At 30.8% G+C, this 12,451-nt stretch overlaps 1 protein-coding gene across 2 annotated transcripts in view; it reads right to left on the minus strand.

The window, feature by feature from the left end:
• Positions 1–10,308: 10,308 nt before the first annotated feature.
• The window catches only part of LOC115874715, a 68,372-nt gene continuing 66,229 nt past the window's right edge, over positions 10,309–12,451 (minus strand). For both annotated transcript variants that reach the window (XM_030889959.1, XM_030889960.1), the window contains one exon: positions 10,309–10,746. In XM_030889959.1, the coding sequence (XP_030745819.1) occupies positions 10,376–10,746 (371 nt within the window). In that variant the 3' untranslated portion in view covers positions 10,309–10,375. The remainder of the gene's footprint in view (positions 10,747–12,451) is intronic.

Here is a 12,451-nt window from a genome sequence, read left to right on the forward strand (position 1 = left end):
TTATTTCACTAGTGAAAAGGCTTTTCAGTTCGTTACTTTTTGACTATTCATGTTCCTATGCTTAACATTAATTGTTTTTAAGTTATTTAAGATTTAGTTTTAAAGCGTATATTTTTCTTGATTTTAAACAGCAGCCTATGACTTTAAACGGCAAGTGATGTAAAACAAATACGCTGTACTTAAACTACCGTTAAACGGTAGCCTACTGAAATGCCGTTAATAGATATGACGTCGTTGATGTGACGCACTTGACGGCTTTTTAAAGCTTGACAATGATTTGCAAAAAATCTCCGATCTAGATATTGTGGTTCTGTAGAAACTTCTAATGCGCGCTCAGCCTGGGACACCCTGTATATTCTACAGAATTAATATTTGAATACGCGTTTATTATGTGTATAGTATCGTAGTAGAGTTGAAATTGATTGGTATTGATGGTATTTTTTTGGCTGCTATAGCAATAGCTGTCCTACTGGTCTCTGTTCTCATTTCTCATGCTTCTTGAAAATATACGACGATCTTCTAAATGTCATTTTCTTAATATTTGTTAATTATAAAGTAACGACGTCACAGTAGAATGACATATTAAAAACAACTAAAACCTCAACGACAACTTTTGGGGTCTATAAGATCGATAGCGAATAGCGAAGAAAGGTCTTTGTACAACGGGCAACAGTCTGTCAGTACTTCTTACAAAAAAAAATAAAAAACGTACGACGATATCGTTATAGACTTTTTGACTTTCAACGCAAAAGTCCAGAATTAGACTCCAAAATATCAGAATATTTAGGTACAAGCATATGTATATAAAAACTTCAAGCTCGGCCGCTTTGGCACAAGCCAGGCTTTGTATCAGGCCGGTTGCAACATCTTTCCAGTTCAGTGGCGTACATTTCAAAAAGTTCGTGTTTTTTTATAATAAATATATTATTAAATTAATATTTGATTATTTTAATGTATGCATATTAGGGATATTAGTAATAACAGGGTTCCGTATGAAATATAGAGGATTCGTCATTATAAGTTCTAAAACCTAAAAATAAAATCTAAAAATATTCTATTTTAGAAATATTCAGGATGACTAATTTTGCAAAAAAGGAATTTTTCAGATATTTATATATCACAAAAAATGCTCCTCCAGTATGGTGAAATACGATAGGTCAAAGCAATCAAAACTGGTATTTTTTAAAAATAAATTAAAGACAGTATGAGTAAAAAACAACAGAGCCGGACTAAAATGAAAAAAAAATCAAATAAGTATTTTTGTAATAGGTTAATATTTTTAATGTTATCACTAATTTAATAATTTATGTTTTACTATTTTTCATGTTATCACTATTACAAATATCAATTATTAATATTTGGAATAAATAGGTTTTAAGTAAAAAATGTTTAAACGAAAATTCCTAATTAATGAGAATACATATAATAATACATATAATAGTATACATTCCCTCATTTATAAACCTTATATAATTTATATAAACTTTGTGCACTATTTTACCACTTACTTAATACAAATAGAAATTGTTAAGATAATAAAAGAAAAAAAAATCTTTAATTATAATAGTAATAACATGAAAAATATTAAAACGTAAATTATTAAATTAGTAATAACCTTGAAAATATTAACCTATTACAAAAATACTTACTGATTCAGATAAGTATAATACTAGGAGTATTACTTTTGCTCTTTACTTTTTATTACTCTCATCAAAGTCATCTATTAATAGAAAACTTAACTTTTCATTTTAAAAATTCTCTAGAAATAGGAAAACAATCTGTTATAAATTCCTTATTTTAGCTCATGGGGATGACCTAAAAAAATACTTAAAAAAATATTTAGATAGGAAAGCATCAAAATAAAATAAACCTTTTTAAACATTTCCTGTAGCTTATTTTGATCAGTTGACAGTTACTAAATTTAAATAACGATTTTCTATTTAAGCTAGATATAAAAAAAAAATTAATTTTTTTTTCTTGACATCCCACGTAAAAGTATTTTAAGTGTCAGTATATTCGGGATAAGCCATGACATGACTACATCGATTTATTCGGTATACTTTTATCTAAAATTATTTTACTAGTACAGTTTTACTTATATTTTACATATACAGATTGTTAACTGGACAGTTACTTATAGGGGAACAGAATGGCAACACTGCATATTGAGAACGCATGCACTTATAGGGTTTTTTGCCGAGTGGGCCGAGGTTGCCATATTTCAACCATAAAGCTCTTGCCACGAGTAATAAACAAAATTAACAACCTGTATGTGTATTTTTGAAGATACAAAACATCCGCTCTATGTTGCGTAGAAAATATATGTTACATATTTCAAATTCTTATTAAGTTTGTATACTCATATAAACTGCTACACTAGTGTAACTGCCTTCCAGCATTATCAGCATAGACAAACTAACAAAAGCGCTTTTGTTAGTTTGTTTATGATTACCAGTAAGGAATCAGCAAACGAAGAAGTCGATCTCAACAGACAGAAACCAGGAACCACGAAGCATACGATGCTTCCTGGTTTCTGTCTCTTATTATTTTTAATTGTACTTTCTGTCGCGCATTATTAGAAATAAGACGAAATTCCTTTTGATTTCAAACCAAATCAAATACCAACTTATTCTTATCGGCTAAAATGTTATTCAATTAATTTTTAGTTTTGCGAAATGATAATTAATTATTCATTTCGTATTCATTCATAATATTTGAGTGTATGATAGTTTTTCCTTGTTTTGTTGAGTATGGTTTAATTGCTTTAATTATATAATATACAATCATTGTTTTTTCCAAGGTTTTTTCAAACATTTACAATAAGATATCTAATACATAAATAATTATAAAATAAGTTCATTATGTATATGATATGTTACTTTCACTTTAAATTTATTTGGGTGCAATTTAAGAATTCTATGGACATAAGTATGTACAGTATGTCCCCGGATTGTGTTTACAAGAGGAAAAACTTTTTTATTATTCACATTTTCAGAAATTATATTACCATAGAAACGCGTTTTGATTTTTAGGATTAGGAAAAAAAAATAACTATATTTTTATGTTTTTTTTTCAATTTTCTCTAAAACAGTATGGAAATTTGGAAAAGTATAAACGTAATTAACCGTTTTAAAACAAGCAAAAATTTTTATCTCAAAATAACAGTAATAAGAAAGTTTTTCCTCTTGTAAATACAACACGGGGACATACTGTATAATTAAAAAGTATATTTTTTAACTTACTTCGCAATTACCAATATTTATTGTGTTTAATGATGTGATTATAGTGCAACAAATCAGGAAAAAAATCTACAGATGACATCCAAACACAATTTGCTTATGAATTGAAATGACAAACAAAACTGCCACTTTCAGGGATCCTGTCGATGAACAGACTATAGTCAATCTCGAGTGCTTTTGATTTTATATTTCTGCAAATAATGTTAATAAAAATATTAAATATATTTTGTATTTATACACCAGATTGTACAGGGTGAGTCAACGATAGAGTAAAGTCCATTATCTCATTTGTTTAGAGGTTTACAAAAAAGTATTAAATATAAAAGTTATAGGGACGGTTAAGATACACATTTTAAAATTATTATAGAGTATACAGGGTGCTTCAAAAAAGTGTGGCGAATATAACATATGTTTTTTTAAATGGAACACCCTATTTTTTATTTTATTTTTCGATTTTGCGTAAAATTCCATAACTTTTTTATATATAATGTTATATACTTAAAATTAATAGTTTTTGTAATATTTAAATTTGTTTAAACAAATGTTAGATTGCAGTGTGATAAAAAATTGTCGGTTATGGCATTGTTTCTGAACTTGGACAACTAAAATTTGGTAGGAGAATTTTATAGAGGTATAGAAAAAGATCTGTGTAAAGATATTTTAGTTAGATGCTACAGGGTGTTCAAAATATATTTATGAATTTCAACTACTTAAAATTAAAAAGTTTAAATTTTTCTAAATGGTACACCCTATATATTATCATTTTTTCTGATAGATTTTACAAAACTCTTCAACTTTTACTAAGTATGTCATATACCGATTTTTAATAGTTTGCGATTTATTCCAATTTTTTCTATTTTTACAATATTTTTAATACAATTACGCTATACCATCATAGTTACCATGACAAAAAGTGATAATTATCAAAATTTCTTGTCTGTTAAGCAAGTTAAGGACAAAATTTGAATTTTAATTTAATTTGTTGTAATAAGAAGAAATTGTAGAGATAATAGTTACAGATTTTCCTGAAATGAATTAGTCAATATGACTGATATACACGAACAAGCCAAGAAAAATATATTTTTTGGTTCAGTACTATATATTATATGTATAGTACTTTGCTAAGTAGTATAAGAATAGATGTAGATTATCTAGAAAATATCTTCAGTGTGTAATGGGACGGTTTCGCCGCAGTAGTAATATTGGCTTTACCAAATGAATTATAAACCAGAATTACTACGAGAAAAAAACTTTACTGTATGTCGAAAAAAACTCCTATCAGTAGTCTTGAACAATTAGGTAATCTAGTATTATCTTAATCTGTGGCTATTCGCCCCTACGCGCGACGGAAAATCCAAGTGTCCTCTTTTATACCAAGAAATTCACGACTGCGATTTTGGTTTATTTGAGTAAAGTTAATTAATTTTAACTAATACCAGCAATTGTAACTAATTATTAAGCTATTTGTTGAAGTTAAGTAATAAATAGTTTGTTTTGTCATGGCAACTATGATTTCATAGGGTAATTGTATTAAAAATATGGGTAAAAATAGAAAAAATTGGAATAAATCGCAAACTATTAAAAATAAATATATGACATGCTTAATAAAAGTTAAAGAGTATTGTAAAATCTATCAGAGAAAATGATAATATATAGGGTGTCCCATTTAAAAAATTTGAAATTTTTTAATTTTTAGTAGTTGAAATTCATAAATATATTTTGAACACCCTGTATCATTTAATTAAAATATCTTTATATATATCTTTTTTGTCATTTCTATAAAACTCTCCTACCAAATTTGGTACTCCAACTTCAGAAACAATGGCCCCACTGACAATTTTTTACCACACTGCTATTTAACATTTGTTTAAACAAACTGAAATATTACAAAAACTATTAATTTTAGGTATATAACATTGTATATAAAAAAGTTATGGAATTTTACACAGAATCTAGAAATAAAATAAAAAATAGGGTGTTGCATTTAAAAAAACATATGTTATATCCGCCACACTTTTTTGAAGTACCCTGTATACTCTATAATAATTTCAAAATGTGTATCTTAACCTTACCTATAACTTTTATATTAAACATTTTTTTGTAAACCTCAAAACAAATGAGATAATGGACTTTATTCTATCGTTGACTCGCCCTGTACAATGCACATCTGTGAGCTAGTCTCTATAGTCAGAAAATGTGCCTTCCTGTTTCTTGTTGTCTCTTTTTTTGCGGAAAACGTCAATGTAATCTAACAATTTCCAAGATTCTTTTTTGCTTATAGTTAATCGATAAATTCCATAGGGTTTTTTTAAGGGGATATTTTGTTATCTATATTTGAATGTTCTATTATCTAGCCTTTATAAACCAATATATTAAATAAACAATAAATTCCAGTAAATTTATAAAACATAAAAATAAATCAATAATCAAACGGTGCAAAAACTTGACAAACGGTGAAAGTAAGAAAAAATAAAAACAGTTAACGATTTTATAGATATGTTCTTAAATAATTAGCTAACATAATATGCAATTTGACTTGTTAATATTTGCGATATTCATTCAGTAACACGTGATAATTGTGATGGTCTTATAAGGTGTTAAAATTGATGTTCTGTGTGATCTTAACAAATAGAGAAATAAGCTTGTAAGGGTTTTTATAAAAACCCTCATTAAAATAAATACAAAGCAAAGAAATTTATATAAATATTATTTTATAATGTCCATTGGCGTAGGTACTGGGTCGCCCCCAGACAAATTTTAAATTTTGACTGAATTATGACTCTTGGCTAAATATTAATTTTGATTTACTTATATGATGTAGTAAAAATAACTTTTTCTAGTTTTATTTGATTAACATTATTTTGTTTTATTCAGAAAATGTGTGCTAGTTTTTATTTTTTTAACGCTGTAATGGTCAATAGTCAACGCTAAAAGCGCGTTTCCATTTTTTGTCGGCATTTGCCGATAAGCCGGAATGCAAAGACGAGTAAAGGAAACGCTTGGAAAATGCCGATCGGCCTGTACCAATTGAAATGTTTGCCATTATTTGTCTTTATATTTCGGTCTGTTTAGATCGGCAAAAGCAGGCAAATGAAAACGCGCCTTAACAGGGCATTGTAAGCTGAAAAGGCATCTAAAACTAAAGGGATTGACAGACGAGCCATGTACAGGGTGGGTCAAATTCGACGCTTTTAAATGGAAACACCCTTTTCTATAGGAGATAGACAAAAACTAATATCGGTGTCTGGAGCTCAATTTTTGTCAAAAACATGATGGTGAAAATTGCATATCGATATCTGTTACCGTTTCGGAGTTACGGAGTTAGAATTTAATGGTTAACGTATAATTTTTTTAAAATTAATAATTTAAGAATTATAAACAGAAAATTTGATTTTTTTATATGGGACATCCTGTATATTTTCAATTTATTGATAAGAATTTAAAATTACCTTTCCAAAAATATAACACACTTGATATTTTGCTCGATTCCTCTTCGAGATATAGAGTACATATATAAAAATTCGCTCGCTTTTAACAAGTAGGCTTTGAACGGCACCGGCTGTAATGCAAAAAAATTCTAGCTGTGAGCATCAATTAAAACGAAAATAATATTTGCTATGAGAGATGCAGAATTTTATAACAATTTCAAATATATTTAACCAACATCAACACATTTAAACTATACCTAATAACAATAAAAAGAAATAGCAAACCAAGACATGAGATTTTGCTACAGGTGTTCGACATATCGACCGTCTTCTGTTATGGACAGACGGGGCAGTTTTTAGACAATTCGCGCGGAATTCATTAACTCAGTGGGGGTGAAAGATACCCTCTCATAACTGCTAAGTATTTCTAATTATTCTTCCGCAAATATATCCATAGGATCAGATCCATGGGTCGCAGGCGGCCTCGACGGCCAACGGCTGGGATCTCGGTTAGCTATTCAATTATTCTTGAAATTGGCTGCAAAAATTTGCTGATAACTTCAGCGTTGAGAGGCGGTGCGGCGTCTTGCTGGAGAAAATATGTTTTCGAGAGAGTTCCATTAATCATCAATTAGGGGTCCAAAGCCTACTAGCACAGATAACACATAATCTTAATAATTATGTGTTATCTGTGCTACTAGTTAAAAGTGGCGAACTTTTAAAAATTCTGTATTTCGAAGGGGATTATAACAAAATATCAAGTGTGCTATATTTTCGGAAAGGTAATTTTAAATTCTTTTCAGTTAATTAAAAATATAGAGGGTGACCCAAATAAAAAATCAATTTTTCTGTTGATAACTTTTAAATTATTAATTTAAAAAAAAATTATACTTAAACCATTAAATTCTACGTAAAAAGGTGCTTTGGAAATGTTTAAATAGAAATACAAAATCTTCCATAGCAAAAAAGTTACAGCGATTTGTTAAAAATACACATTTTTTAAAAACACCCCGTAACTCCGAAACGGTAACAGATATTGATGTGCGGTTTTCACCATCATGTTTTTGATGAAAATTGAGCTCCAGACACCGATATTAGTTTTCGTCTAGCTCCTATAGAAAAGGGTGTTTCCATTTAAAAGCGTCGAATTTGACCAACTCTGTACAGTTTCTGACAATCTGAAGAAGAAGGGTAAAGCTGGCAAATCTGCCGTTCTCTGTAATAGACAACGATAGGTCATTAACAAAAAGCTATAAGTATGGTTCAGCCTCCAAGTGTTTCACCATCTTCCCCACAAAATCTGCATTTGATATTGTTTCTTAGCTTCAATCTAGTGAAGTGTTCATTGATGAGACAGTGCCCTGTTAAAAATCCCGTGACAGTCCCAATATTGTTCTTAATTAAATCAAAGAAAATCTTTTATTTTTCTCAATCGTAAGTTTTGAGAAATTTTTTGTCTTTTTTGTTTTTTTGTTTCGACCGTTGGAAGATTCCCATGGGGTGTTCCAGGTTTTGAGTTCCGCTTTAAGTTGGTTTTCACGTTTTGGAAGCAGAAGGGTTTTGGTCCAGATAGTGTTCGTTCCCTCCTATTTACAAATAATACCGTATGATCAAAAAAAAACGGCGTCAGCGATGGTTATGAAATAAAGATCGCTGTCATTATACACACATGGCCAAAATTATTGCATATAACGATATTTTTATTTTATTTTGGACCTAATATGATTCTTTTTATGTTTTTGGACATATTGGCTTACTACACGACTAACTAATATAAAATTAAAAATTTAAGTGCAACTAGGCTGTTATTATAATTTTATTTCATAATGAGTGAAAATCAACAAAAACAAATTTCATTTTAAACAGAAAATATTGAAAACAATTTTAATTATTTCTCACAATTAATAGTCTGTATTGCCTCCTCGAGCCTCAATGCAAGCTGTGAGACGACGTGGCATGCTCTCAATTAAGTTGTCCAGAAGATGTTGAGGAATGGCTTCCCATGTTTCGCGTGCAGCAATTTTCAATTCATTTAAGGTACGAGGGGATCATTCCTTTTGGCAATATGGCGTTTTAGCATGTCCCAAGCATGCTCGATCACATTCATATCTGGAGACAACGGTGGCCACCACAGTTTTCTAATATCCTCTTACTCACAAAATTCGCGAACCGCTAAAGTGCGATGCGGAGGAGCATAATCGTCTATGTAAACAAATTCATCTTCCACTGCCCCTCGAAATGAGAGGAATTCAAGCGTGCTCGTCTTCCAGATGCTCCCCAGACCAAAGTTCGTCGCGAGTCTGACACTAGGCCTATTCTTATTTCATCACTAAACATGACAAAATTCCAATTAGGTCTATTTGCTCTCATCTCCTCATCCCATTGTAGTCGCGTAATTTTGTGCTGTAAATTAAGCTTCGGAACACGTAGAGGCCTCCTTAAATGTAATCCTCTGTCATAGAGTCTTCTTGCTATGGTCTTTCTTGAAACATTTACTCTTTCAAGGCGAGCTAACTTATTTTTAATAGCAGTACTTGAAAGCAGGGGATTGCGTCGTGCAATTAGGAATGTTTGACGGTCTTGCAAAGCAGTAGTAACTCTCTATCTACCTCTTCCAGGCCGGTCTGTAACCTCGTTTGTCTCCCTGAATTTTTTTAATATTCGCGAAACATCGCTTTGGTTAACTTCTACAATTTCAGCTATTGCAACTTGCCGGTAGCTCTGTTGAGACAGTGTTACTATTCTGACTCTATTAAACTGTGAAATAATGTTTCTAAGCATTTTGAGGCAAAAACAATGGTCAAATTTCTTCTGAAACCCAAGAGAGCACAAATCGAAATGTGCAAGAATTTGTAATAATATTGGGTCAGAACGTTAAACATTGTTTATCATATCCATTTTAACAAAAAAATGTTTATTACAGATTATCAAAGCTATGTATAAAAAAAAAGATTCTTTAAATTCCTTTCCGTATATTTTTAAACGATATATGCAATAACTTTGGCCATGTGTGTAGGTATACAGGTTGTTAACTAGGCAGTTACTTATAGGGGAACAGAATGGCAACACTGCCTATTGAGAACGCATGCACTTATAGGGTTTTTTGCCGATTCCTCCCGTCGCGCGTCGCGTTGTCTATCGATGAGCGTGCCGAGGTTGCCATATTTCAACCATAAAGCTCTTGCCGCGAGTAATAAACAAATTAACAAACCTGTATGTAAAATTACATGGAGAATGTTATTGATCGTCAATTTCTTAGCCAACTGGACGCCATTTTTTTTGATCATACGGTATTATGATCAACCAGGAAGGTTTTTGCAGCATTGCGATGGTACGTAGCGATTGTTAGTGTATTCCTAAGAACGATTTACATAACATTTCCTTAATTAATTTCCATATAATAATTACATGCAATTATAAAACTAAATAAAAATCTAAGAAACTTGTAGAAATATTTCTCTTTAATATTACTAGACTAACAGATTTTTACAATAAATAGAGGTAGTTTTAAGGCAAAGGCTCTCAGTCTACAAATCCTTAAATACTAATCCGATATCTTTAACCATTTCAGCCGTAAATAAAACCACATTGTTTTCGTGGAAAAATATATATGTTGTAAAAAACTAGTAAAAACAAAAATCTGTAACAAAAAATATAAATGTATAATTCACTATGAATCACAACAACTCTAACTAGCCACAAATCTTGTCACGTTTTAAACGATTTCGTAGGCTTCCTCTCGTCTTTCTCATTACTGACCAACCGTTTCCTTCTTTTCCTCCTTGAGATAATATCTTCAGTGATCCACGCCACTGCAGTGAGATACGTGCATATGTTCAGCAAATGCAATGTAATGACGTAGTTGTTGACTGCGTCACGGATCCAGCCTACTACAGGGCCCATAACAATGAAGAGCAAACCGCTGGTGGCTAGTTGTAAACCGGACGCCGCTGGCAGCCTTTCCAGAGGGACATAGGAGGGAATGACAAGGGCTATGAAGATGGTACGTAGCCCTTTCCCTGCGCCTATGATTACGGCAACAAAGAGGCCCCATGGGTAAGTTTGTGTATGAACTAAGACTGAAATAAAATAAAGCAAAAAAAATAAACCTATGCACATGAGATTTCTATGTATACAGAATGATTATGATATGGTATTGAAATTTTATAAAAGAATATTCTTAAATTATATACTATACCGAATGCGTCTCAAAAGTGGCTCACCCCTATTATAACTTTCATATTTTTTCAGATAAAAACCGAGATTTGGTATGTTAGTATATGTCATAAATTAGAATTGATTGACGTATTCAATTGCCTTTGGTCACTTCTTGTTTCACCGGAAATGATAACTTTTGATTTTTAAATGGCACCCTCGGTATTTTTTTTTTACTTTATTTGATAGAAAATGACACCTTGAATAGAACGAGCCACTTTTGAGACGGCACCCGGTATATTATTTAAAAGTTCAAAATCAAAATGGAAACTTTCTTGCAGACTTAATGCAAGAAAAGACAAACAAAAGTTAATCGAAATCATTGATCAATATAGAGGAAATGTTAATGTATACAGGGTGGTCCGAACTATATTCCGGAAACTTTGGCAGCATATTCTTCAGATAAAAATAAGTAAAAAAAATCGTATAAATGTATGTTCTAAAATGCTTAGTTTTGGAGATACAGGATATAGAAGTTTCATTTTTATGTAGATTTTTCCAAATAATTTCTGAAGTAACGTCAATATTCGGATGAAAATTGGTATCTGGAAGTTTTTTGACATGAGAAATTTGATGTTTGATGTCAATATGACTCCTACTTGTAGAGGGCGCCATCTACGTAGTTTTAACTGGTTTGAAGAGTAATAACTTTTCGTCCCTACCTGTATAAAACTGCTGAGTAAAAAAAATATACATTTACGACGTTTTTTTTACGTAAAAAAGTTCTCTTGGTAAAAATCGCTGCGAGTAATGGTTCTCAAGATATTTGGAATCGAAATTATCAATACCTGTCATCATTGACATAAACATATTATGTTGACTAAATAGTCATTGGACTGAAATCATAAATTTGAAATGATTTTGTGTCAAAAGTCAACAGAAACTGTTGAATCATCACAAAAATTTATGATTAATTTAAAAAAATAAAAAGTTCCCAAATTTATCGTTTCAGTCAAATAACGATCTACTGGAGATGTTTATTTTTTGTCAATAATGACATGTATTGACTACTTCCATTCTAAATATCTTGAAAACGGTTGCTCGTAGCAATTTTTACCAAGAAACATTTTTTACGTAAAAAATCACGGAAATGTATATTTTTCCACTCGGTAGTTTTATACATGTATGTGGAACATGTATGTGCCGCCCCCTACAAAAAATATTAGTCATATTCACATGAAAATAAAATTTCTCATGTCAAAAAACTTCCAGACACCAATTTTCATTCAAATATTGACGTAACTTTATTTAAAAAAAAAATATTTGGAAAAAATCGAAATAAAAATGAAACTTCTACACCCTGTATCTCCGAAACTAAGCAATTTAGGACATATGTACATTTACATAAACTTTTTTAATTAATTTTTATCTGCAGAATATGCTGTCAAAGTTTCCTGAATACAGTTCGGACCACATGTCCAGATGCTGTCCAGATATTGGCCCCCCTATGGATTTTATAGCGAAGTCGTAAATGGACTTTTTAAAGGTCTACATTTGGTAAACACACATGCCAAATTTGAACAATTTTGGACAAGCCGATTTTAGGTAATTTGAGAAAAACTTAATCGA

This window comes from Sitophilus oryzae, unplaced genomic scaffold (assembly GCF_002938485.1).
Source record: "Sitophilus oryzae breed Bouriz unplaced genomic scaffold, Soryzae_2.0 scaffold_1297_pilon_pilon, whole genome shotgun sequence".
Taxonomy (NCBI): domain Eukaryota; kingdom Metazoa; phylum Arthropoda; class Insecta; order Coleoptera; family Curculionidae; genus Sitophilus; species Sitophilus oryzae.